Source organism: Adiantum capillus-veneris, chromosome 16 (genome assembly GCF_014529385.1).
Source record: "Adiantum capillus-veneris isolate H3 chromosome 16, ASM1452938v2, whole genome shotgun sequence".
Lineage (NCBI taxonomy): Eukaryota > Viridiplantae > Streptophyta > Polypodiopsida > Polypodiales > Pteridaceae > Adiantum > Adiantum capillus-veneris.
The window spans coordinates 78104797-78130014 of record NC_140946.1 but is presented as its reverse complement, the minus strand read 5'-3'; the positions used below and the strand labels follow the sequence as shown (position 1 = coordinate 78130014).

General features: G+C 42.4%; 1 protein-coding gene across 5 annotated transcripts in view; it reads right to left on the bottom strand.

The window, feature by feature from the left end:
• LOC147439317 (cystinosin homolog) overlaps positions 1 to 25218 on the bottom strand; it is a 51123-nt gene that overhangs the window by 20509 nt on the left and 5396 nt on the right. For all 5 annotated transcript variants that reach the window (XR_015184571.1, XR_015184572.1, XM_086485184.1 and 2 more), the window contains exons 5-6: positions 1121 to 1163; positions 860 to 977 (exon numbers count right to left, since the gene is read on the bottom strand). Coding sequence is in view for 3 of the 5 variants with exons in the window: in XM_086485184.1 (XP_086341310.1) it covers positions 860 to 977; positions 1121 to 1163 (161 nt within the window). In the remaining 2 variants the exon portion in view is untranslated. The remainder of the gene's footprint in view (positions 1 to 859; positions 978 to 1120; positions 1164 to 25218) is intronic.

Below are 25218 nucleotides of genomic sequence, written 5' to 3'. Positions count from 1 at the left end.
TAACAATCTACCAATCACGTTTAATACTATTTTGGTAGATGGAAATAGATTTAGTAATCCTAGGATTGATAACTTTGTTTATCCACCATCAACAAAATTTAAATTCTTTTCTAGAATTTTAGTGAAGCCAAAAAGCCAAGGCAAACACTGGCCATGTCCTTATGGTAGGCCGAGAAAGTGAAAAGGACTAGTATGAAGCTCTTAAATGAAAGGACCCGGTTACAAACTGAAATACTAAAGAAAATTTCAATCATTCGATGCCTCACATGCAAGAGTCAAATGTATGCCTAACTCTCTTCTTCACTAAGCCTTGTTTTAGAAAGCCATAATGGAAAAGATATGTTTACAAAGTTCTATTCTTCAAAAGGGAGGGTGAGGATTTTAATAGTATACCTAGCTTTTACCTTGACCAGCTCTTGCCTAATGTTTGGCTTACTTATTAGAGAGTTATTGAAGTAGAATTCCTTTTGTGCTGATTTATCTGATACTCTTTCCCTCATTTCTGTATGCTAGCCATCTCATAGCCTTGTCACACACGACAAGTAGAGGAGGGCACAATGGGAGAGGGGGGAAGCTCGGAGTCTCAACCCAACCACACAAGGTTTACACCCTGCTTTATTTTTCTGGCCACTTAACCCGCACACACTGTTTTTCTAACAAGCGAACGATAGCTCATGTCAAACCAAGAGACATTCATATTGCAATATGGGACACAACTTCGTGTTGCAGAAAAATAAATTTGCGCAAATATACAAATAGACAGCCACTGTAAAACATTGAGAGAGACCATCGTCATGTAAGCATGACGATGGTGATAAACTAGAGAAAGCTCCGCCAAAACAATCAGAAACGGCCATACCTTGATCAAATGACTGCACTCCCATTTGCACGAGATTGGTAGAGCTTCCAAACAAGTCAAGGATGATATTTTCAATGCTGTACCCATCTGTACTCTTCCTTTTATGATTCATCCATGCCTACATGACTTGCCACAGAAACAGAGTTAAAAGCACCTTTCCCTTTTGCATCCTCATTCACAATTTACCTCAGTCCTGCATTTTTTTGGGTCTCATTGTTTACATGCGGCTCCATAGTAGTATTTTGGAGTAGAACCACTAACCTGTGGGATGTATTTGATAAAGGTGATAGCCGACTGAATGGTACTGTACACAAAGATAAGAGTTCATTTAGCTCAAATCACCAAGTTCCAAAGGAATCCAAACTAAAGGTAAATCATGTGATATGCACCCTTCATCTGAGATGAAGCAAAAAAAAAAAAGGTAAACATCACAAACTGTATTCCATCTTAGCGTAAATTTAGACCGATATCATACAGCTAGCTGCTGCTACTACCCCCCCCCTCTCCCCGGACACCTGCACCAATGGCCCCTCCCAGCTCACTATTCAACCCAAGTCATCTGCCCCCTCTTCCTCACCCGTTGCTTTCTCTCCCTGCCCCCCCACCCCTTAAAAAACCCCTCGAGGCCCTCTCACTCGTTCTTGCCCACCCGCTTGCTTTACTTTGCTTCCGTTTATAACACTTCTCGCTGACCATGCAGCAGTAGATACGGATGGTGTAACGGGCACCACATGCCAACAGAAATGAGCAAACTTTAAACACTTCAAAGCAACTGAAAAGAGAGAGAGAGAGAGAGAGAGAGAGAGAGAGAGAGAGAGAGAGAGAGTGGTGGAGTTCCACTCCCAAACTACACTTGCCCCAAAACCTTGGCGCCCATTTCGGTATTTCTTTGAATTGCTTCAACTGGTTACAGAATCTAGGGCGCTGCTCTGCTTCTCCGCAAGGTAGAATGCTAGAGAGAAACCCCTTGTGCACATATTTAAAGGCCCTAGGCCCCCAAAAGCATCTGCTATGAAAAGCAGTCGCATCCAAAGGCTCAAAAGCCAAAAATGTGGCGCCTAAATTGGCTAGCGCAAACCACGGAATTCCATACAACAGTCAGCGCAAAAAGCCGGCCTGTCCATACAGCAGCTTTGACACATCAGAAGTTTACGTAAATTTGGGGTCTTCATCTCTTTTAGGGTTTAGGCCCCTCGGCTAAGTTCTGCGAGTTGGTCAGGGTTAAGAATCGGTAACCCAGCTCAGTCAGAATCCTAGGTAACCCCAGTTGTCAATCCATTTGTGCATACTTTCTTTATGCATATTGTTTTCAATAGCCACACAAGTCTTAGGGGCACAGACTAATATGAAGCAAGGCTTCATACTTTATGCCTCTAGCATCGTCGCTTCCAAATATTGTGATATGCTGTCAGCATACACACTTGGGGGGCAAGTATTTATGACCGGTTATCCCAGAAGTATTGATAGGTACCCGGCCAAGAAACTTATATTGATACATAGACCGGGCTCTAGGTACATCATAATCCACGACTATCAGCCAATTTACAAGTAAAATCTTGTGGTGAATATTATTTACAAAAACATAGTCACTTGTTGACTATTCAAACCAATCCTGTCAGCTTTGGCGAGCGGTCGGAAGTACACAGGGAGTCTTCGCTATAAAGACAAGGATTCCCATCTACACATTAGTATAAGTAATATGTCATATTTACTACCCTGTACTTTCTTATTTAGTTTACAGGTTGCGAAAAGGGGAGGATCGATAGAAGCAAGGCTTACGGGTAATGCACCTTTACCTTCTTTGTTCCCACAAGCCCTTCCATCGAGGTTAGCAGTTTTTATTGCTTCATTTAAGCTGTCTCAATGGGATGCATATTTTTCAATGCTTTCATTCCCTTAGCTCGTTATATCCATGACCAAGTCATGTTTCTCTCATTTGCCAACACAATTTTGAGTATCTTGAATTCTATCGACTCGGATACATTTTTGTCACCTAACACCCTAGGCGTACAGACCCTAGTGTTTGCCAAAGGCTTGTCCGAGGTCACAGGGTCATTCATTGGCACAGATTGTGTACAAAATAGATGAAGGGGTTCGGGTTGCCAAGGCAATACCAAGGGTTCTGGACCAAAGAAAACCAGGAGGCTTTTGTAGTTGTGTAACACTTGTCCAAATGGTTTTGATGCAAGTGACATGGTCAGGCATCGCTACATGGTAGCAGTTATGGGAAAGGTTAGAGGTTAGCGTACTTGTTACTTTTCTTTATCATGGAAATGAGGGTCCACTCTAGGTATTTTACACTCTTTCGTGGTCACCTCTTTTACGACGGTCATAGGCCTACAAGGTGCGATCGTTTGTTGGCACATGTTGTCAGTCACAAGGTGTACAACGTGGTCTAAGAACTCATGGACTTCGGTTTTAGCCAGTGTGGAGCAAGGGTTATGAGGGTCCCTCTCACTCCCGTCCTTGAGTGTTTCCAGTTATCTCCACACGTAGGTACTTCTTGTACTAACTATCGTGAGAAGTGTTTAGATCTTTCCAAAAATCTATTTACACATCTATTCTAACATTTTTCATGTGTGCTATGAGCATAACCTTTGCTATAAGCATTGGCAAGTACAAGTCATTCAAATGGTAGAAAGGCATGATTGTATAAGTCGTTGCTAATGCATGCGCACTAGGTGTTATGGGCCCTAGTGTTTAGCAATGGCATATCTGTAGCAGCATGCCAATTCATGAAGATGATAGCTTGAGAAGCTTTTGCACCACAAGTGTAGTACCTATACGGGAATTATTGTGGCTCGATATGGGTGCTTGTAGATAAGTTGTCTAAACTTTGTAAGGTTTATTCACTCCACTATACAATCTTTAAAGTTAACCAAGTTGGTTGTTGCCAATCTGGATAGATTATCTAGCTGGCCCACCAATATTGTGAGTCACTATGGACCCACGTCTCATAGTCATTTCTAGAGGACTATCAGTAAACAGTTGGAACACAACTCAATATCAATAATGAGCAGCTCGTAAGTGTTAACCACGTGCTAGAGGATATGCTAAGAGCCTAGGTTAGCAAGAAGCAATCCAATTGGGAAGATTACTTCTCCAATTTGAGTTTGATTATCATGATGCAAGGCATGTTACGACTAAGTTTAGTCTCTTCATGCTTATGAATGGTTTTTCAAACCCTATCACCAGTTCTGGTGGAGTCGGCTAATGATGAGGCATGTCACTAAGTCAAGGACTCCGTCCATGCTCATATAGATATGTTGACCGTTACTTGTCGAGAAGATAAAATACAAAGACTACGCTGATGAAAAACATTGGCAAGTAACCTTCATGGAAGGAGACGATGTTTTTTTTTAAAGAAAAATTACTAAAATGCCCCTCTAATTTGTAGAAATTCCCAAAATACCCCTCAAATTTCAAAAATTCCCAAAGTATCCCCAACATTTTGTCATAAATTACCAAAACCCCTTCAAAATCTTCCAAAATTCCCAGAATACCTCTGGTTGTGAGAGTAAATTTCTCCAAAAATAAAAAATTATGTAGCATTTCATAAGAAGATGATTGTCTATCATACAAGATGCTAAAACTAGAACTTAAGTTGGTTATGTAGGCTTCGGAGATGAATTGCTTCATTATTATTAGACATAATTTCCTTTTTTGCGAGGTAATTTGTGACAGCATGTACAAATTACATGCTAAGCACTCAAAAACAGATCTCAATTGTCAAAAAGGAATGAGGATTAGAAAATCTTAAAGAATCCAACCAAAATAGAGAACATTCGGATAGTCTAAAAACCAGGTCACCACCTAAATTATCTCCTGGATATTGTCGGACATGAATATATGGCTTACAAACTCTCTTTACCTCCACACTCTAGTACTCATATGGGTTTTCATGTAAGTCGTTGAAGTTAATGCTTACATAGGGATGACAATGTCATTGACCATTGAATTTCGGTCCATTTCATTGAACTTCCAACCTATCGCACGAACCCGAGCTTATTTTATAGACTATCATGATTTACGTACCGGTCATCATGTGCGTCGTGGAGTATCAGTGGCAAGATTAACGTGCCAAAGTTGCCTCTTCGAAAAACATTAGTATTCTTATCAAGAAATAACCCACTTTTGTTTTTCAAGACGAAAACACTTCTCCAAGGGCAAGTAATGTGACGCAAAGCGCCAATGTAAAGCGGCTTGAGGGTTGCCTATAAAAGCATATGGCTGGGTGAAGAGCCACGCTTCACTACCCTTGCCCTCAAAACTTCCATAGGCTATGGCCTATAGCATATCTATCATCCATGTACTTTGTGGATCCTAAGAGGAAGGGATCCTTTAGCCTGGTCTTCATCATCTACCTCTACGTGTGTGATCCAACAAATGGTCTACTTCGACTTCTCTCTCCTCATCGTTGTTCAAGAACTCGTCTTGACATTGACGTCTTCTTCATACTAACTTCAACCACAACCTCCAATTCCTTATACTCCGCTTTTTGCTCATTGTGATTGATCTCTCCAAGATTCTCCATTGTTGGTAAAAGAAATTGTCCAACCTCGATTGGACTACCTATAGAAGAGCAATTAAATGTGCTATGATACCACTCTAACCGATTAATATACTGGCCAAGCCGTAATGGACAGCAAAAACAAAATTTCCAGCTTACTAAAAGTGGACGAATCTAATAGAGATTTAGCATATAGTAGCATACAGAATGATAGAGAATGAGAGAGAGAGAGAGAGGGATGTTGAAACGAACACATGGAGGATCTCCCACCTACACGAACCTCCTACACACGTCAGACGAACCACCCGACCATAGCCACCATCCGATAGCACCCCCGTGCTAGGGCCAACCTAGCCTCACGAGCTAACCACTGGCACTCTGCCAGTGGGGGTCGATAACTATAAATGAGGCCTTGGCCTCCCTTTTATAACAATGGCCGACCACACTAGCCGGGTTCACACTACGTCCACTCGGACATAGGACGCCCATCCCGATGGCATCTAGGCTAGATCCCATCTCCTCTAAGCGAGATATAACATACGAACCATTGACGTCCTCATCAATGAAATGGGGATACTGAGCTTTCAAAGCTCTAACTGATTCCCAAGTAGTGAACCTTTCAGATTGACCTTTCTATTTAATTAATTAATCGTTATAAGCTTTTTTGGCGCGAATGATGGTACGATTATCTAAAACAATCTCTGGTTCTTGAGGAATACATCTATTTTGCATATCTTGCCATACATTTTACTCAATAGGCACCACAATGTCCGCTTCGCCTAATTTTTCTTTAAGGCGGGTGACATGAAATACTCAATGTACCACTAACATCCGAAGCAAGAGCCAGTTTATAGGAAACTTGGCCAATTTCCTTTGTGATCAAGAATAGACCACAATATCTAGCTGAGAGCTCATAATTCTTTCGAGTTCGCATAGTCTTGGAATCCTTGGGTATCTTCAGATAGACCCATTGTCCACCTTTAGAATCCTTGGAGATCTCTTTTGATTAGCATAAGTGGTAACTCGGTCACGAGCTATCCTTATACTACCTTAGCCAATTCGAGCATTTCCTACATATCATACAAGAAATCTCGAGCCTGGCGATCCTTGACTTTCTCTAAGCCAACAACAATAGGGGATTTAGGCTGAAATCCATACATCAGCATGAATGGACTAAACCCAGTAGCAGAATGCTTGCTACTATTATAGACAAACTCTAATTGTGGTAGATACCTTTCCCAATCAAGCTGTCTGTGAGAGACGTAAGCCCTCAACATTTCCTCTAATGTCTGATTCATCTTCTCAGTTTGTCGATCGCACTCATGATGATCAGAAGACGACATACTCAACTTCGTCCGAAGGTGAGCAAACACATCTTGCCAAAATCACCCAAGAACTTAGTATCTCGATCACTGACAATATCCTCTGATAGACCGTACAGCTTGTAAAGTTGATCGACAAACAAACCGCCAACTCGTGGCTTTTTACTGTCCACTTCCTTGATATAAACTTCGCCATTTTTGTGAGTCTATCGACTACAACCCCAATGGCGTTATTGCCCCCAACTAATATTTGGCAAACCAACGATGAACGTAAGGATTCTAGGTACTAATCCTTAATTAAGTACTTAAACTCAGATTAAGACTTAAGAAACTTGAACTGAACTCAGAAACAAGACTCAGAAGACTCTGTGTATGATTGATTGAATGGTTGCTTGAAACTAAGTATAATAGGCTCCTTATATAGGAGACAAAGAGACACGAATGAAAAGAGACGTCTCCTGGTGAAGAGACGTGACTTTAGACGTAACGACACATCGTTTCGACGAAGAGTTGCAACCATTGGGCGAAGAGTCGCACCCGTAGAGCGAAGGGGTGTGACCAGTCGTCGAAGGAGTGTGGCTTTTGGCAAAGAGACATGTCTTTTGGGCAAGGGGTGTGACCATCCAAGCGTAGGGGTCCTCCTTGGCATGGCACTTCGCGTATCTGCAACTAGGAGTGTATGTAATACTGCAACATAGTCACAATCGTGACATTCCCTCCCTCTTTGAATCAAAACCAAGGTAGTTTTAGAAACTCCGGAAGAAGGAAATGTATTGTTGTTGTGCTTCTGCATCTAAAAAGCTCTTTCTGTTAAGTCCCATGTCATGACACTGTTATTGACCATAACTATTTTTCCAAACTGAAAACTGATCATGTCTGCAACTTGTCTCATCTTTGTCAAAAGTTGAGTATCACATCTACAACTTGATAAGTTTCTTTGTCAAAGTCATTTGTAACTTCGAGCTTTGTCCAATAAAAGATTGAACCTGTATTTATTTCGAGTGAAATTATTGGTAAACTGACTTGAGTTTTCTGTTGAGTGATGACCACTGGTTGGAAATCTGTAAAGTATTCCATGGGTTTGTCTGGAACAGTAAAATCCTCCTGAAGGGATATTGTAGATTGAGACAGAGTAGTGTTTGAAGGTAGATCCATCTGTAAAGGTTTATCACTCGAACAAGTTGTGTCCAAAGTTTCAATTGCAACGTTTGAAGTCATGCTGCAACAGTCTGCATCTGACTTATCCTTTGCACCGCTGAAGGTAAGGACTGGAGTCTTCAAGTTTGAAAAATTATCACACCACTGCATTTGGTGTCTGTTTAGAGACAAAGACTGTATTCTGCAAGGGCGGTGATGAGGTGACTTTTTCTACCTGGATCACGGCCATACAAGGGGTCCTGTGCTTATCCGTTGTCACACAAGAATCTTCTGAATCTTCAGCTGTTTCAGCAGGTATTAAAGCTTCCAATTGAGAAGGGGGAGGTCGAGGGAGTTATTGCCTCTTAAACCTCTGAATGATCCTCTTGCAAAAGGAAAGGATCAATAAATCTTCAACTTTACCACCATCAGATAAGAAAGACTTAAATGTAGGGCATGGCTCGCAAGGGAGAACCTGTCCAACGTCGCGTCGTTCACAACCGAGTACTCGACTATGGTCGGATATATGTGCCACTAAGTAAGCCCATCTTGATATCACTGGTGATCCTTTGGAAGCTTCATATTGCTGCTTTTGTTGCTGATGATTCGAATAAGAAGTTGGTTGCTTAGAACTGTAGCATTTCCAAGAAGATTCATACTGAGACTTTTGTTGCTCGCACGAAGGTACTTTGTGTCTAGTTGTCTCTGAGAAACCATGCTTTGGGTTAGAAAATTTGAGTTTCGAAGGCTTTTGTTTGAGTGGTTCTTCATGGTCGACCACTGAAGCGTCGGAAGATGATGCCTGTATTGTCCGAGAAGCTGTTGGGTGACTCCAAGAAGAGGTTTGCGTATGCATCTGATCCAAGCGAGTATGAAACGATACGAGGCTTGTTGAAATTGCTACCATTTGCTTTTTGAAAATTGCTATCGGGTCCTTGAGTGGAATAGAGTCGTTGCGATCTTGTGATTCAGTCATACTTACTGCTGAAAGAAAGTAATTGATAACTTGGAATAAGCTCACGAACTGATACTTCGACAGCGAGAACTATTTTTGGAGCGGCATGACGATGGGTTATATCGACCAAGTAATCCTGGAAGCTGGGAACTGGAACCTGTGTGGGAGTAGGTGTTGCTGCAGGAACAGGTTCTGGAACGGATCTCCAAGAAGAGGAACGCTATCTCGAACGGGTTCCGGCTCCGGGGTATCGGGAATAATCTCGAGTGCCGAGAGAGGATATGCCGGCAATTCTATGTCGGGAACCTCGTCTATGTACGAGACGAAGGGGAAAGTTGCCCACCGGTTCACGTCGGCCATAGCAAGGGAGTGCACTGCGCGAGGAAACTGAGAAGCAAGAGGCCATGACTGCCAGCGCTTGCTGTGTGTGAGAGAGGGACAAGCAGAATTTTCCAACGCTGGAGAAAAGGCATCGTTACGTATCGCTTGTTGGTTTATTTAAGGGGTGCTTTCATATGGGCCCTTTAGTTATTGGGTTGGCCAGCCACGTTGGGCATCCACATGGAGTTTAAAAAAAATCGTGCGCTGCTGATTTGGGCTGAAATACACCAGCGAAGCGCTAAGTTAATCGAAAGGGCAGCCAGCGTTTCATGAATGGGCACGCGAAGCGGCGAGTCCGCGAACGTCAAGAGGTACCACCATGCGAGGGCCATGTCCTTTCATAGGAAAGGATGAGAGCACACAAGCACGAAGAGGTGTAATCTGACGAAGGGGTGCAAGCTTTTCGGGTACGCCGCGCACACACACACAGCTCTTTTGTCTTTTATTTTATGTAATTGGAACATATAAATTCATGTTACCTCATACCATCAACGAAGAAGTTGAATTCCATCTTTCTTCTGCTTCCATGCAACTCCGAGAAGGGGGGAAGGGGGAGCGGCGAGGGTGAGGTTCACAACCTTCGGGTCCCCGGAAAAAAATTTACTCTGATACCACTGTAAGGATTCTAGGTACTAATCCTTAATTAAGTACTTAAACTCATGATTAAGACTTAAGAAACTTGAACTGAACTCAGAAACAAGACTCAAAAGACTCTGTGTTTGATTGATTGAATGATTGCTTGAAATTGAGTACAATAGGCTCCTTATATAGGAGACGAAGAGACACGAATGAAAAGACACGTCTCATGGTGATGAGACATGACTTTAGACGTAAAGACACATCCTTTCGGCGAAGAGTCGCACCCGTAGAGCGAAGGGGTGTGACCAGTCGTCGGAGGAGTGTGGCTTTTGGCGAAGAGACGTCTTTTGGACGAAGGGCTGTGACCATCCAAGTGTAGGGGTCCTCCTTGGTATGGCACTTCGCGTATCTGCAACTAGGAGTGTATGTAATACTGCAACATAGTCACAATCGTGACAATGAAGTCCATGGAAATACTCTGTCAGTTGGCATCTAGGATTTCCAATGGATGTAGCAGGCCAGCTTTCCTTAAGCACTCTGCTTTACTGACCTGACACTGAGTGCAACTCTTCACATAGAATCCTTGGCCAATAGAAATATCGCTTGACCAATGCCAATTTTCTCTGGATGCTTGGGTGCCCAGCACTAGGAACATCGTGGCATTCGAACGAAATCCTTTGTCGAACCTCATTGATTTCGGCACGCCGACTTTACAATTTCTAAACAATAGTCCACCTCTAATGGAATATTGTCGATGTCTCGTCTCTTTAGCACGACTCACTTGGGTCTCCATACCACCCAAGCATGTACACGAGTCATGCCCCGCTTTGACCTCGTTCCATGTCTTGCCAAAATAGCTATTGGAATTTGGAGCAACATAGCCCTCAGAGAGAGATAGAAATCCGTCGAGATTTCAACCATAGACAAGGCATTAACTTCTAGAATCCGACTGAGTCCGTTGGCAACTCGATTGTTGGATCCTTTTCTGTAACGGATCTCAAGGTCAAATTCTTGCATAAGTTCAACCCATCTAGCCTTCTAGCCTCTGAGATCAACTTGACCACAGACATAGTGCAAAGAATGATGGTCTGTCCATGCAACAAACGTAGAGCCATACAAGTAGTGCCGCCACTTTTTCAAGGCATGGACTACGGTGTGAAACTCTTTTTCATATGTTGCATAACACATCTCAACGTCAGAAAGTTTCTTACTTTCAAACGCAACAGGACGTCCATCCTGATACAACGCCGCACCAATCATAATCAATAGCATCCGTTTCAACTACAAAAGGCTTGCTAGGGTCCACAATATGCAACATTGGCACAGTAGTCACCAAGTGTTTGCTTTAATGTCCAAAAGCTCTTGTCGAGAATCTCATTCCCGACAATAGGGGGATTACCTTTACGATGAGGACCCGAAGTCATCCGCCCTTTCACCCCTCCTTTTACAAGTTGCGTAAGTGGAGCACCAACTTTAGAATTATCCTTGATAAATTTGCGAAAGAATCCTGTAAAGCCTAAAAAGGACTTTACTTAGCGCACATTCTTCAAAACGAGCCCATTTCACACTTTATCTAATTTTTCACGATCGACGCGAATTCCATTCGCGATTAATGATGTGACCCAAATACAGAAGCTCTTTCTTAAAGAATTCGCACTTAGAAGCCTTGGCGTAAAGCTTCTCGGTTCTCAATACCTCGAGAATAGCACATATATACACAAATGCTCAAACAAACTTTGGTTGTAAATCAAGATGTCATCTAGAAATACAACAATGAAGTTGCCTAGAAACGGCTTCACCCAATATTCATCGTCTGCTGAAATGTAGTTGAAGCGCTAGTCAAACCAAAAAATAAGACCAAAAATTCATAATGACCATAACATATATGGAAACCTGTTTAAGGAACATCTTCCAATTTTATTTGTATCTGATGATAGCCTAGTCGTAGGTATATCTTCGTAAAATACAACGCTCCATGGAGTCGATCTATCAAATCGTCCATACGCAGGAGCGTGTACTTATTCTTGACATGAGCTTATTCAACCCCTTGTGATCCACGCAAAAGTGCATAGGGTTATCCTTCTTTCGAGAAAGTAGCACACGTGCTCCCCACAAGGATTTACTTGGCCAAACAAAACCCCTGTCGAGATAATCTTTCAACTATCGTTGATTCTCATCCTCCTCAGTTTTACTAAACCGATAGGGTTGTTTTGAGAAAGGCTGACCACCAACCACCAACTCAATGACATGATCTACTCCTCTCGAAAAGACGGCAAGCCAAGAGGTAGATCATCAAGGAAAACATCCTTGAAATCAATCATAATTTCTTGGATAAGGGTGGATTCATCCGAATCCCAAAGTTCAACAAAAGAGCATGAGACATTATTACGAAATTCAGTGACACAACCAAGCAGATGGTACACATTGATAAAAGTCGACATCACAAGACTTTGTATCCTTAACACTAATTTGGTACCAAAACAGCACACTTAAGTGTCCTTTTTTTACAAATTTAAATTAAATGCTACTTACATTAGATAGTGTATTTAAGAAAATCCTCTTGACATGCTTAAATATGTTAGCTAGATGGTCTTTTAAAAAATACAACCTTGCATTTTAGAAGCTCCCATGTTGAAGAACTATACTCATCAAGTTGACCCTCACAAGACTACGATTAATGCTTTGAAGAAATCAACTTTATAAGCTCAAGGAAAAAATGAAGCGACCTTGTAGAAAATTATACATGACTTTTCCATAGTTGTGTTATAGATAATTAGAAGTTTCATGTGCAAAAAAATTCGCTTGAGGATGTATAAAATAATGGAAAGTTCTACATGTTTGATATGGCCATTTTAAGCATATCATTGTATACATAGAAAAATATGTTTTTGATGTATTTGTGAGTTTTAAAAAATGATACATTACTTACCCTTTCCATTGAGGACTCAAGGTGGCAAGTAGAAAGGCTTTGGTGTGCAAAAATTATTGGATCGTTTCAAATATTGAAAACTGTTCAAAAGAAAAGTTTGATATTTTAATTCTTGAGACATAAGCATTCAAAACCTCAAGTAATATCAAACTTTCCACATAGATAAACTAAATGTATCGAAGTATATGGTAGGGACACAATTGAGGCACCTAAAACCTTGGTTTCAAAGTTATTATGGAAGACTCAAGGTTTTCAAGAGTTTTTGCACAATAAAAAATTCAAGATCGAGTTCAAGCAACAAGATTTAACCTAGTTAGGGAGCCGAAAAAATATATAGTTTCTTGGTTTCAACATCTAAAGTCATTTGTAGTTGTTAAACTACACTAGAATAGCCCTAATACCATAAGGGAACCTTTGGAAGACCAAAATTATGCTCTTATTCAACACGTGCTCGAGTTTGAAATTATGTGTATAACTTACATGTGACTTGGACACTAGTCTTTGAAGAGTATTCCATTGTTTTGTAACATTAAGTACTAACACTTTGTTTTTACAAACATAAAAAAGGCCATCTCTACAAAAAGATATGAGAATTGTTACCATATACATGTGGTAGTGATGTGTGTGAACACACTAGGACCGCCGGGGCATTTTTTCCCTCTTTAGGAGGTTTTTTCCCCCGTGCATTGTATATACGCCCATCACTCTAGGGCTATCTATCTTTCCATTGCACACTAAGTAACACACTCTCTAGTGTGTGCCTTGAGCTTCCTTCGTCTTCTCCAAGCTATGTGTGTTTCTCTGCAACCCTAATTCCAACAATTGGTATCAGAGCAAGTCACGTTCTCTCGGGCTTAGTCGCCAACTGCTCCAGCACACGCCTACTCACTTTCTCCGATTTCAGTGAGCTTTGGCAAGCGTTCGCAGGTCGACAAATATTTTGGGTAAGCTCTAAGAGCTTGGTTTGCTCAGAATTTTGATTTGGGCCCATTTCGGCCTCCGTTTCCACTACAGACAGTACTGCACATACTATTTCGTCATTTTGTGCAGAATTTCTGTCAGTGCCGTTTTCTGCATAACAGGTGCCTTATAGTCTTCTACGGTTTGTGCTATATAGCACAAGTTGTTCCCGCTCCGTTTCTCCTATTTTCGGGCAATTTTCACATTAGGTGCAGCATTTACCATGGCTGACAACAACAACACAGATGTGTTCAAGATGTTTGCTGCTGAGGACAGGTTGGATGGGGACAACTACCCTATGTGGGCTTATATGATGCAACATGTTCTTGTGTCAAAGGGTGTCTGGAACATTGTGCAGGACATTGATGTACGTCTTGGTTCTGAGGATGTAGGCGATGTTGAGGATGTTGCAGGTCTTGCTGCAAGGATTGCAGCTGTTAGAGTTGTTTTGCCTACGGCAAAACAAGCTCGTTGGGATGTTAAGGATGCGCAAGCTCATGCATTGATTGCGTTCTCTGTGAAGCGCACCATTGTTCCTCACATCCGTTCAGCAAAATCTGCAAAACAGGCTTGGGATATTTTAGCAGGTCTTTATGCAAGCCACAATGAGGCTAAAATTGCTATGCTGCGTAAAGAGCTGGAGTCGAAGATTATGCATGAGGAAGATGATATGGACACTTTCCTTGCTAGTGTCAAGGATATCAATGAGCAGCTTATTTCTGCAGGTGAAGTCATTTCAGACAGTTCCCTTGTGCAGACTGTTCTTGATGCCTTACCAGATTCCTACCAGACTTTTGCTAGTACTTGAAGACTGATGACCCAAGGAAATCCTGAAGTTGTCAAGTTTGATGCATTATGCACATTGCTGTTGCAAGAGTCACTTTCTAGAAAAAACGGGACTAGGCAGCGTACAGTTGAACAGGCTTTTATTGCTTCTCAAAGAAAGGGTGGTAACAATAATGCAGCCACTTCTTATGGTTCTGCTGTGAGTGGCAAAAATTCTGTTCCTAATGCTTCTGCTGGCAGCACTTCGTATGGCAATTCTGGTGATAAGGGCAAAAAGAAGATGCGTTGCCAATATTGTAAAGCTAATGATCACTTGATCAAGTCGTCTCCTAAGTTGAAGGCCAAAGAGGCTAAGAAGAAAGAGGGTGGTTCAACTGCAAATGCTGGTTCCACTACAAATGCAACCATTGTTGAGTCTTCTGTGAAAGGAAACTGTGTTGCTGATGTTGATGCAGAATGGGCTTTTAGCGCAGAGTGCACTTACAATCCTGTTGTCCATGAGGCATGCTTGTCAATTGCTGCAGATTCACATGTGTGGTATTTCGACAGTGGTGCTACAAAGCACATTACCTCACATCGTGAATTGTTTCCCTCTCTCGAGTCAGTCCCTCATGGAAATTCAGTCACTTGTGACAACAACGCCTCTTATCCAGTTCAGGGAGTTGGAAAGATTATGCTCACTGCTGCTAATAGCAGTTCCTTCACACTTGTTGATGCACTTTATGTACCTGGGATCAAGAAGAATCTCTTGTCTGTATCCGCACTTATTAGACTTGGACTTGTAGTCAAATTTGTGGATGACAGATGTACAGTTCATGATCTCAGTTTCGGTGATGAAATTGTTGCATCTGGGCTTTTGTGCCGTGGGCTGTATAAGCTCACTTTGCATGACAAGTGTGGACAAAATTTTGCAAATGCTGTTGTAGATTCAAGGGCTATTTCAGATGCAAAACTTTGGCATGCACGTTTTGGTCATCTGAATTTTGCCAGTTTGCTGTGTTGCAGAAATCTGATATGGTTGCTTCTTTGTTGCCTCTTGAAGCACCTGTCAAACATGTTTGTGAAGGCTGTATTTTGGGTAAGATGCAGCGTTCTAAATTTCCAAAGGATGGTTCAGTACGGGCCACATGCAGGTTGCAGCTTGTGCATAGTGATGTTTGTGGACCCATGCAAACCCCGTCCTTGGACAATTACCTGTACTTCGTGACTTTCATTGATGATTACTCCAGCCATGCATGGGTATTTCCGCTTAAAGCGAAGTCCGAAGTTTTTATGTGCTTCAAACAATTTCTGGCTATGGCTGAAAATGTCTCGAAATGTACTATGGGCACCCTCTGTTCCGATCGAGGGCGGGAGTATATGTCTCATGAATTTAATGCATTTCTGGCTAGTCGTGGGATAAAACACCAATGTACAGTGCCTTATACAGCTCAACAAAACGGTGTTGCTGAGAGGAAAAACAGGTCACTGACGGAAATGACACGATGTATGGTCAAAAGTCAAGCTTTGCCGCATTATTTTTGGCTTGAGGCCATTATGTGTGCCACTTATGTACTTAACAGGTGTCCTACGAAAGCTTTGCAGTCTATTACTCCATATGAAGCATGGCATGATAGAAAACCTTCTATTGAGCACATGCGTGTTTTTGGCTGTTTGGCATATGCTTTGGTGCCACAAGTGCAGCGCAGAAAATTGGATGATAAGGCTGTCAAATGTATTTTTGTTGGTTATAGTGTTGAAAGCAAAGATTACAGGTTGTATCATCCGCAAACAAAACATATTCTAGTTTCTCGGGATGTAGTGTTTGTGGAAGATTCTGTTCAGCCCTTGCTGTCATGTACTAGAGACAGTAATGTAAGCTCACAAGACATTTATGACAGTTTGTTGCCTCTTTTCAGTGGTGGAAATACAAATGTAAGTTCCAATGAGGCAAATGTACAGCCTATGGGGGTTTCTGAAAATGTTTTAGATCAGCCTATTACTGATGCAGATGTACATGATGTACTTGATGAGGAAAGGGCTGAAAATGAGCAGGCTAGAGGTATGCCAAAATGGCTAGTGCACACTTTGCGTGACAGTAAATTGGATGCACCTTTGCCTAGTCGTACTCGTTCAGGCTCTCGCCATGCATCTTATGCTTCAGATTGTTATGCTTTGGCTGTGTCTAGCTTACATGATGTTGAGGAGCCTCTGACTTTTGATGAAGCACAAAATTCTGAAAATTGGATGGCTGCCATGCAATCAGAATATGATGCACTTATAGAAAATGACACATGGACTTTATGTGATTTGCCTCCTGGCAAAAAGGCCATTGGTACGAAGTGGGTTTACAAGTTGAAACGCAAGCCGGATGGTGAGATCGATCGCCACAAGGCTCGACTTGTTGCAAAGGGTTATACACAGCAAAAAGGCATAGATTATGAAGAGACTTTTGCTCCCACTTGTCGTATGACTACTGTGCGTTTTCTATGTGCATTGGCAGCTCATTTTGGTTGGGATGTACATCAATCAGACATTGTTACTGCTTTCTTGAATGGTGACATATTTGAGGAAGTTTATGTAACGCAGCCTCGCGGTTTTGTCATAAAAGGACAAGAGGACAAAGTGTGCAAATGTAAGAAGGCTTTGTATGGGTTGAAGCAATCTCCTCGTGCTTGGTATGAGAAAGCTGACACTCATTTGGTTAAACGAGGCTTTCGTAACAGTCCAACAGAAAGCACATTGTATGTCAAGCGTGAGGATGATGTATTTCTCATTGTGGTTCTTTATGTTGATGATTTGCTGATCACTGGACCAAATGAGAGACATATTGTTGAATTTAAGACTGATTTGAATGCTACTTTCAAGATGAAAGATTTGGGGTTGTTGCATCATTATTTGGGTATACAGTTTAAGCAGTGTGATGGTGGTATTGCCTTGTGTCAGAAAAGTTACATAGAGACATTGCTATGTAAGTTTGGACTTAAGGATTGCAAACCTATTGCCACTCCCATGGAAACAAGTTTGAATTTGAGTCTACATGATGCTGGTGATCCTGCTAATGTCACTCTTTACCAAACTGCTGTTGGCTGCCTCATTTATGTATGCAACACGAGGCCGGATATTCAGTTTTCAGTCTCACAGGTCAGCAGATTTATGCATAGCCCAGGGTCTAACATCTTGGCTTGTTTTATCCCAAGGGGGGATCATTGCCGCCAGACTTACATGCTTTTTCGGACTCAGATTGGGCTGGTTGTTTTGACACGAGAGTGTCCACAAGTGGTTTTTGTTTCATGCTTGGCAGTTCATGTATATCATGGTTGAGCAAGAAGCAACCTACTGTGGCCACTTCGAGTTGTGAGGCTAAGTACGGGGCAGTCTTCACAGCTACGGTTGAGTGTGTATGGCTTAGACGCCTTATGGCTGATTTGGGTGTTGGACAGGACACTGCCAACACTATCTACACTGACAGTCAGAGCGCATTGGCAGTTGCGAGGAAAACAGTTTTTCATGCTCGCACAAAGCACATTGAGGTGCATTACCACTATGTCAGGGAGAGGCTCTCAACAGGAGAGATCAGCTTGGCTTATGTGCCAACACAGGACAACCTTGCAGATCTTTTCACAAAGGCATTGTCTCGTGAGAAGCTTGAAGCTTTCCGCAAAGCTTTGGGCTTACTCCCCTTTGTGGACTGATCCTGTCCTCAAGGCATGGCACTTCCCTTTACTCATGTGCCAGCTCTCGTTCACCGCATCACTCCAGGGGGGATTTGTTACCATATACATGTGGTAGTGATGTGTGTGAACACACTAGGACCGCTGGGGCATTTTTTCCCTCTTTAGGAGGTTTTTTCCCCGTGCATTGTATATACGCCCATCACTCTAGGGCTATCTATCTTTCCATTGCACACTAAGTAACACACTCTAGTGTGTGCCTTGAGCTTCCTTCGTCTTCTCCAAGCTGTGTGTGTTTCTCTGCAACCCTAATTGTTGGTGGTAGTGATGTGTGTGAACACACTAGGACCGCCGGGGCATTTTTTTCCTCTTTAGGAGGTTTTTTTCCCCCGTGCATTGTATATACGCCCATCGCTCTAGGGCTATCTATCTTTCCATTGCACACTAAGTAACACACTCTCTAGTGTGTGCCTTGAGCTTCCTTCGTCTTCTCCAAGCTGTGTGTTTCTCTGCAACCCTAATTCCAACAAGAATTTTATGATTTTTTGGGCAAATCAGCTTGAAATTTTACTAAAATGTATGACTTGGAACTTACCATAATTCTCTCCATAGGGCTTGTATTTTGACAGGGAGAAAAATCTAGTGCTTTCTTTCCCTCATAATCAACCTATGGTAGAAGCAAGGTGTAAAAAACTTCTTTCTAGCTACACAAATAAATTGCCAAAACTTGGTAGGAGATCAGGACATTTAAGTGTCCAATTTATTAGATTAGTGTTAAACATTTCCAAAGCGGTAACAAATGGTATTGCAAAACCATTATTTACAAAAATCTGATTACGAAGCGAAACAAATACATGAGCCATGCCTGTTTAACAAAAACAAGAAAGTGATGTACATAGTCTATATACAATGTCTTGTTTATCATAAAACCAAAGAATTCCTAAAATAACATTTGCTCTATCCAGGCGCATGATGTAGAAATCCAGGTTCTCTTTGTAATCAGCTAGCTCGAGCGACAAATCAAGAACCATCTGATTCGATACATTCATATCCTCACCACGAGCCATCTTCATACGATACTCACGGTCACTGTCCCGCGTCTACAGGCGCAGTTTTTGCACCAATTTTGCATCCACAAAATTGTGTGAGCTTCCATAATCAAGGAGTAAGGTGACGTCGTGACCATTGATCTTCTCAAGGTGTCACAACTCAATGACGTGGCTGCCCAGTACACACACACACCCTCTGGCAAGGACCCCCCTTGCAGAAATGATGACGTGGTAGGCTGTCCTAAAATGCTAACGTGTCAAATTGTACGGCAATCCTCGGAAATTACAGCGTTGAACTGACACATGGCAGGTTGTACAGACGTCTACGTTTTGCGGCGGGATTTACGACAACAAAAAAAGCAAGGCAGATTTGCGTGGGCTTTTGCTTTATCTGGCTACGCAATTAGAGAGAGAGAGAGAGAGAGAGAGTGAGAGAGAGAGAGAGAGAGAGAGAGAGAGAGAGAGAGAATTAAAAGCTCTGCTTTATTACTACTCAAAGGAGGAGAGAGAGAGAGAGAGAGAGAGAGAGAGAGAGAGAGAGAGAGAGAGAGCTTGTGAGAAACAGAGTTTTTGCTTTATCTGGCAAGGCTTTTGATTTTCAGCTTTTGGGGCTCTGCTTTTGCATCCCTTGTAAACTCTTTAAATAAGTGGACAGGCCTCCCACTCTGCAGAGCATCTGGACGCAGAGTCTGAGAGTGAGAGTCTCCCACTCGCTTGTACTATGCAACAGATTAATACAAAAAGAAATACCAAAAGGGACGCCAATCTTGTTAGGAAATAAGATGTAGCTAAATAGATAATTGAGTAGATTACTTAATGGAGAGAGACAGATTTATATACACGAGATTATAGAGTAGCGAGAGAGAGAGAGAGTACACACAATATACGTGGTTCACCCAATGTGGGCTACGTCCACGGAAAAGCAGCCACTCAATGGCTTTAGTACTTCAAAACAAGAAGTAGTTTACAAAGGGATTATACCCTTAATGGAGCTCCCGCCTTGCTTCACTCTCACCACCTCACACTCACCTTGTTGCATCAACTTCACACTATGAAATGTGTAGAAATGGCCTCCTTTTATAGGCCAAAAGGACTGCCCTCTCTTATGAGAGACAGCCATGTGTAGCCGCCCTTGTGCGAATAAGTCCAAATCGGACCTTCCAATCCGCCCATGTGTGGCCGCCCTTGAGAAGACAAGTCCGCTTTTGAATTCGGCCACCGGCCATTGACTTCCGACCACCGGCCATCGGCCATTGACTACCGGCCACCGGCCAACCGACCGGTTGTTTTCCGACCACTTTCCGGCCGCCGTCCGGCCATGATATTCCGACGAAAAAGAATATTCCGGCGAAAAAAAGTCTCAGGGGCCTCCGCCTCCAAGGCCTTTAAAGTTGCCCCTGATTCTTGTCTGTGAAAATTTTGGTTTCCGGTGAGTGATTTTCCTTCACACACGATGGCTTCTCCTCATAATGGGGGCCTTACAAATGTGCGCTTTTACCACAGAAAATTACAAAGGGTAAATCAGGCTCCATACTTAACAATCTCCCACTTGGAGACTGATCTCCAAACCAAACCTGTGACTGCTTTCCATTCTGGCTTCTTATCCTTGAATGCCGATTGAAGATGAGCAAAAGCTCAACTTCTCCTTGTTGACCACCTTTGTAAACATGTCTGTAGGATTTTCACTTGTATGCACCTTTCCTAGCTTTAGTTGTCCCTCTTCCAAAAGAGTGCGTATGAAGTGATACTCACCTCAATGTGCTTTGTCCTTGAATGAAAGGCTGAGTTCTTCGCAAGATGGATAGCGCTTTGGCTATCACTGTACAAGACACAATTGTCTTGTTTGAATCCAAGCTCTTCTAAGAATCTGTGAAGCCACAGAATTTCTTTGCTTGCCTCCGTCATTGCTACATACTTTGCTTCCGTGGTAGAAAGTGAAACCACTTTCTGCAGCTTTGAAGCCCAGCTTATTGCTGTGCCTCCAACCGTGAACACATAGCCAGTAGTGCTCCTTCGAGTATCTTTGTCACCTGCCATATCTGCATCAGCATACCCTTCTAGAAAAATATCAGTTCCTCCAAAATACAAAGCATTTGTTGTTGTCCCTTTTAGATACCTAAGTATCCACTTCACAGCTTGCCAATGCTCTTTACCTTGGTTGTCCATGAACCTACTCACAACTCCCACTGCATGTGCAATGTCTGGCCTTGTCCAGACCATAGCATACATTAGAGAACCTACCGCTCCAGCATATGGAACTTTAGACATATAGGCTATCTCCTCTTGTGTCTTTGGATACATATCCTTCGTTAGTTTAAAATGACTAGCCAAAGGTGTAGAAACTGGTTTTGCATTTTGCATTGCAAACCTTTCTAGTACCTTCTTGATGTAATCTTCTTGAGATAGCTTTATTGTCTTCTTCGTCCTGTCCCTTGATATTTTCATACCAAGTATCCTCTTTGCAGCACCTAAATCGTTCATTGAAAAAGATTTGGACAGCTTCTCTTTTAGGTCTTTGATGTCCTGCGTGTTAGCACTTGCAATCAACATGTCATCAACATACAACATTAGGATGATGAATTTCCCATCTCCCAAATTCTCCGTATAGACGCAATGATCCGAGTTGCATCTTGTGAATCCATGATCCAACATCCATCGATCAAACTTCAAGTACCATTGTCTTGATGCTTGCTTTAAACCATACAAGCTCTTCTTTAATCTGCAAACCATTTTCTCCTTACCTTTTACTTCATACCCCTTTGGTTGAAGCATGTAGATTTCCTCCTCTAAGTCACCGTGAGGGAATGCCGTATTTACATCCATTTGCTCGAGATTTAGATCATGAGCAGCCACAAGGCTTAAGACAAGCCTAATTGAGTTCATTTTTACAACAAGAGAAAATATTTCATTGAAGTCAATACCTTTCTTTTGAGAAAAACCTTTTACCACAAGCCTAGACTTGTACCTTTTCTTCCCACCTTCTTCTTCCTTTAGCTTGTACACCCATTTGTTTTGAAGTGCCCGCTTACCTTTAGGCAACTCAACCAACTCCCATGTTTGGTTGCGATGTAGTGAGTCCATCTCCACTTGCATGCTCTTCGTCCATTCTTCTTTGGATTCATGTTGCATAGCTTCTTCATATGATTCCGGCTCTCCAGAATCTGAGATCAAGAGATGGTTGAAGGAAGGAACAAACCTTTCTGGAGGTCTACTTGCTCTTGTAGATCTTCGGGGAATAGGTTGAGGCTCCTCATTTGGTTGACGTTGTTGCACATTGTCACCGTTTGCAGTCCTTGAGTCTTCACCGTCCTCAAGCTCCATGTACTCATCACCTGTTTCTTTTGTTTGTTTTATTTCCAAGTAATCTTTGTACATATTTTGTTCGTTAAAAATTACATCCCTACTCCTTAAGATTTTACCATCTTCAAGATTCCATAGGCGATACCCAAAGTCTCCTTCTCCATAGCCAATGAAGAAACACTTTTTGGACTTTGCATCTAACTTTGATCTTAGGCTTCTATCTATGTGCATGAAAGCCTCACACCCAAACACTTTGAGAAATGCATAATTCACCGGTTTAGCTGTCCATGCCTCTTCTGGAACTCCCCCATCCAATGTCGTTGAGGGTGACCAATTGATTAAGTACACAGACGTACTTACAGCTTCCGCCCAAAGCTCAAGCGGTAGGCCTACATGTAGCCGCATGCTTCGTGCTCGTTCCATGATTGTCCTGTTCATCCTTTCCGAAATCCCATTTTGTTGAGGTGTCCTTGGGGTTGTCCTTTGCCTCCGAATGCCATTGCTAGCACAAAAGCTTTCAAAAGCTTGGCTGCAATATTCGCCTCCATTGTCGGATCTGAGGCATTTAACCTTGGTACCTGTTTCATTCTCCACAAAGGCTTTCCACCTTTGAAATATGGAAAATACATCGGATTTATTCTTCATGACATAAACCCATGTTTTTCTAGTCGCATCGTCTATGAATGTTACGTAGTACAATGAGCCACCAAGTGATGGTGTACTTGCAAGACCCCAAACATCAGAATGAACCAACTAAAGTTTTTTATTTTTTCTTTCATTTCCTGATTTTTGAAATTTTACCCTCTTTTGTTTACCATAAACACAATCTTCACAGAACTCTAAGTCCACTTCTTTCAAACCTGGTAGAAGCTTCTTTGTTTGAAGGATTTGCATTCCTTTGGCACTCATATGCCCAAGTCAGTAGTGCCACACCGCACTGTCAACTTCTGTAGTTGCTGCACAAGCTGAAGGTTGCATGCTAACAGTACACAAGTAAAGTGTACCGACTTTTTCACCCTTGGCAACCACCAAAGATCCCTTTGAGATCTTCCACCGTTTGTTTCCGAATGCAATGTTGTGACCTTCATCGTCCAATTGTCCTGTAGAGATCAAATTTTTGCGAAGAGAAGGAACATGCCTAACATCTTTAAGCTTCCATTCATTTCCGTTAGCAGTTTTGACAGAAACTGTACCTTTGCCGACAATCTCACAAGCTTCATCATCTCCCAAGTATACATACCCAAAATTACCTTTGGTGTAGTCTTGGAAATGTTGCTTGTGTGGTGTCGCATGGAATGAAGCCCCGGAATCTACTATCCAGGAATTAGACACATTGTCTAATGAGAGAATTAGAGCATCTTGCTCTACTTTACCTGCCACATTGGCCTCCGATGTTAGCTTGTTGTCTTGAGACTCTGTCTCCTTCTTCTTCTTGGACCAGCAATCCTTCTTGGCGTGGCCCTTCTTGCCGCAGTTCCAACATTCAAGAACTGACTTTGTGCGTGACTTGCTCCACCTTGAGCGATCACGACCCTTTTGGTATTTGAACCTCTCCTTAAGCCTTCCTCTTGTTTCCACTGATAGTGCAGCACTTGATGATTCTCCTGTGCTTCTCCTTCACATTTCCTCGCTTAGGAGAACACCCACAACATCATCAAACTTAAGAGTATTTATGCCAGAGATAGAATTACTTACAGCCATCACAAGGCTGTTCCAACTATCCGGTAGAGATGATAGTATAAGGAGAGCTCGCACTTCGTCATCGAAATTGATTTTCACTGATCGAAGTTGACTTATGTTTGTGTTAAAGTCATTTAGGTGTTCTGCAACTGAACCATTCTCTGTCATCTTTAGATTGAACAAGCGCTTCATAAGAAATACCTTATTGGATACCGATGGTTTCTCGTAGAAGTCGATAAGTGACTTCATCAAGTCCTCCGTAGTCTTCATCTCCGAAACATTGAAGGCCCGTTGACGCCAAGCTTAACCGGATTGTTCCCAGTGCCTTTCGATCAAGGACAATCCATGCTTCATCTTCCATTGTTGCGAGCTTCTTCGCAAGACCGCCTAGTGGCAAATAGAGGTCCTTCTGGTAGAGATAGTCTTCAATCTGCATCTTCCAATGTTGGTAGTTTTTACCGTTGAACTTCTCAATCTTGAGCTTCCCTTCCTCCGCCATAACTCCCACTCAATTCAAGGAATCCTTTCCTTGAGATAATTTAGCTACGAGCAAACCTTGCTCTGATACCAGTTGTTAGGAAATAAGACGTAGCTAAATAGATAATTGAGTAGATTACTTAATGGAGAGAGACAGATTTATATACACGAGATTATAGAGTAGCGAGAGAGAGAGAGAGAGAGTACACACAATATACGTGGTTCACCCAATGTGGGCTACGTCCACGGGAAAGCAGCCACTCAATGGCTTTAGTACTTCAAAACAAGAAGTAGTTTACAAAGGGATTATACCCTTAATGGAGCTCCCGCCTTGCTTCACTCTCACCACCTCACACTCACCTTGTTGCATCAACTTCACACTATGAAATGTGTGTAGAAATGGCCTCCTTTTATAGGCCAAAAGGGCTGCCCTCTCTTATGAGAGACAGCCATGTGTAGCCGCCCTTGTGCGAGTAAGTCCAAATCGGACCCTCCAATCCGCCCATGTGTGGCCGCCCTTGAGAAGACAAGTCCGCTTTTGAATTCGGCCACCGGCCATTGACTTCCGACCACCGGCCATCAGCCATTGACTACCGGCCACCGGCCACCGGCCAACCGACCGGTTGTTTTCCGACCACTTT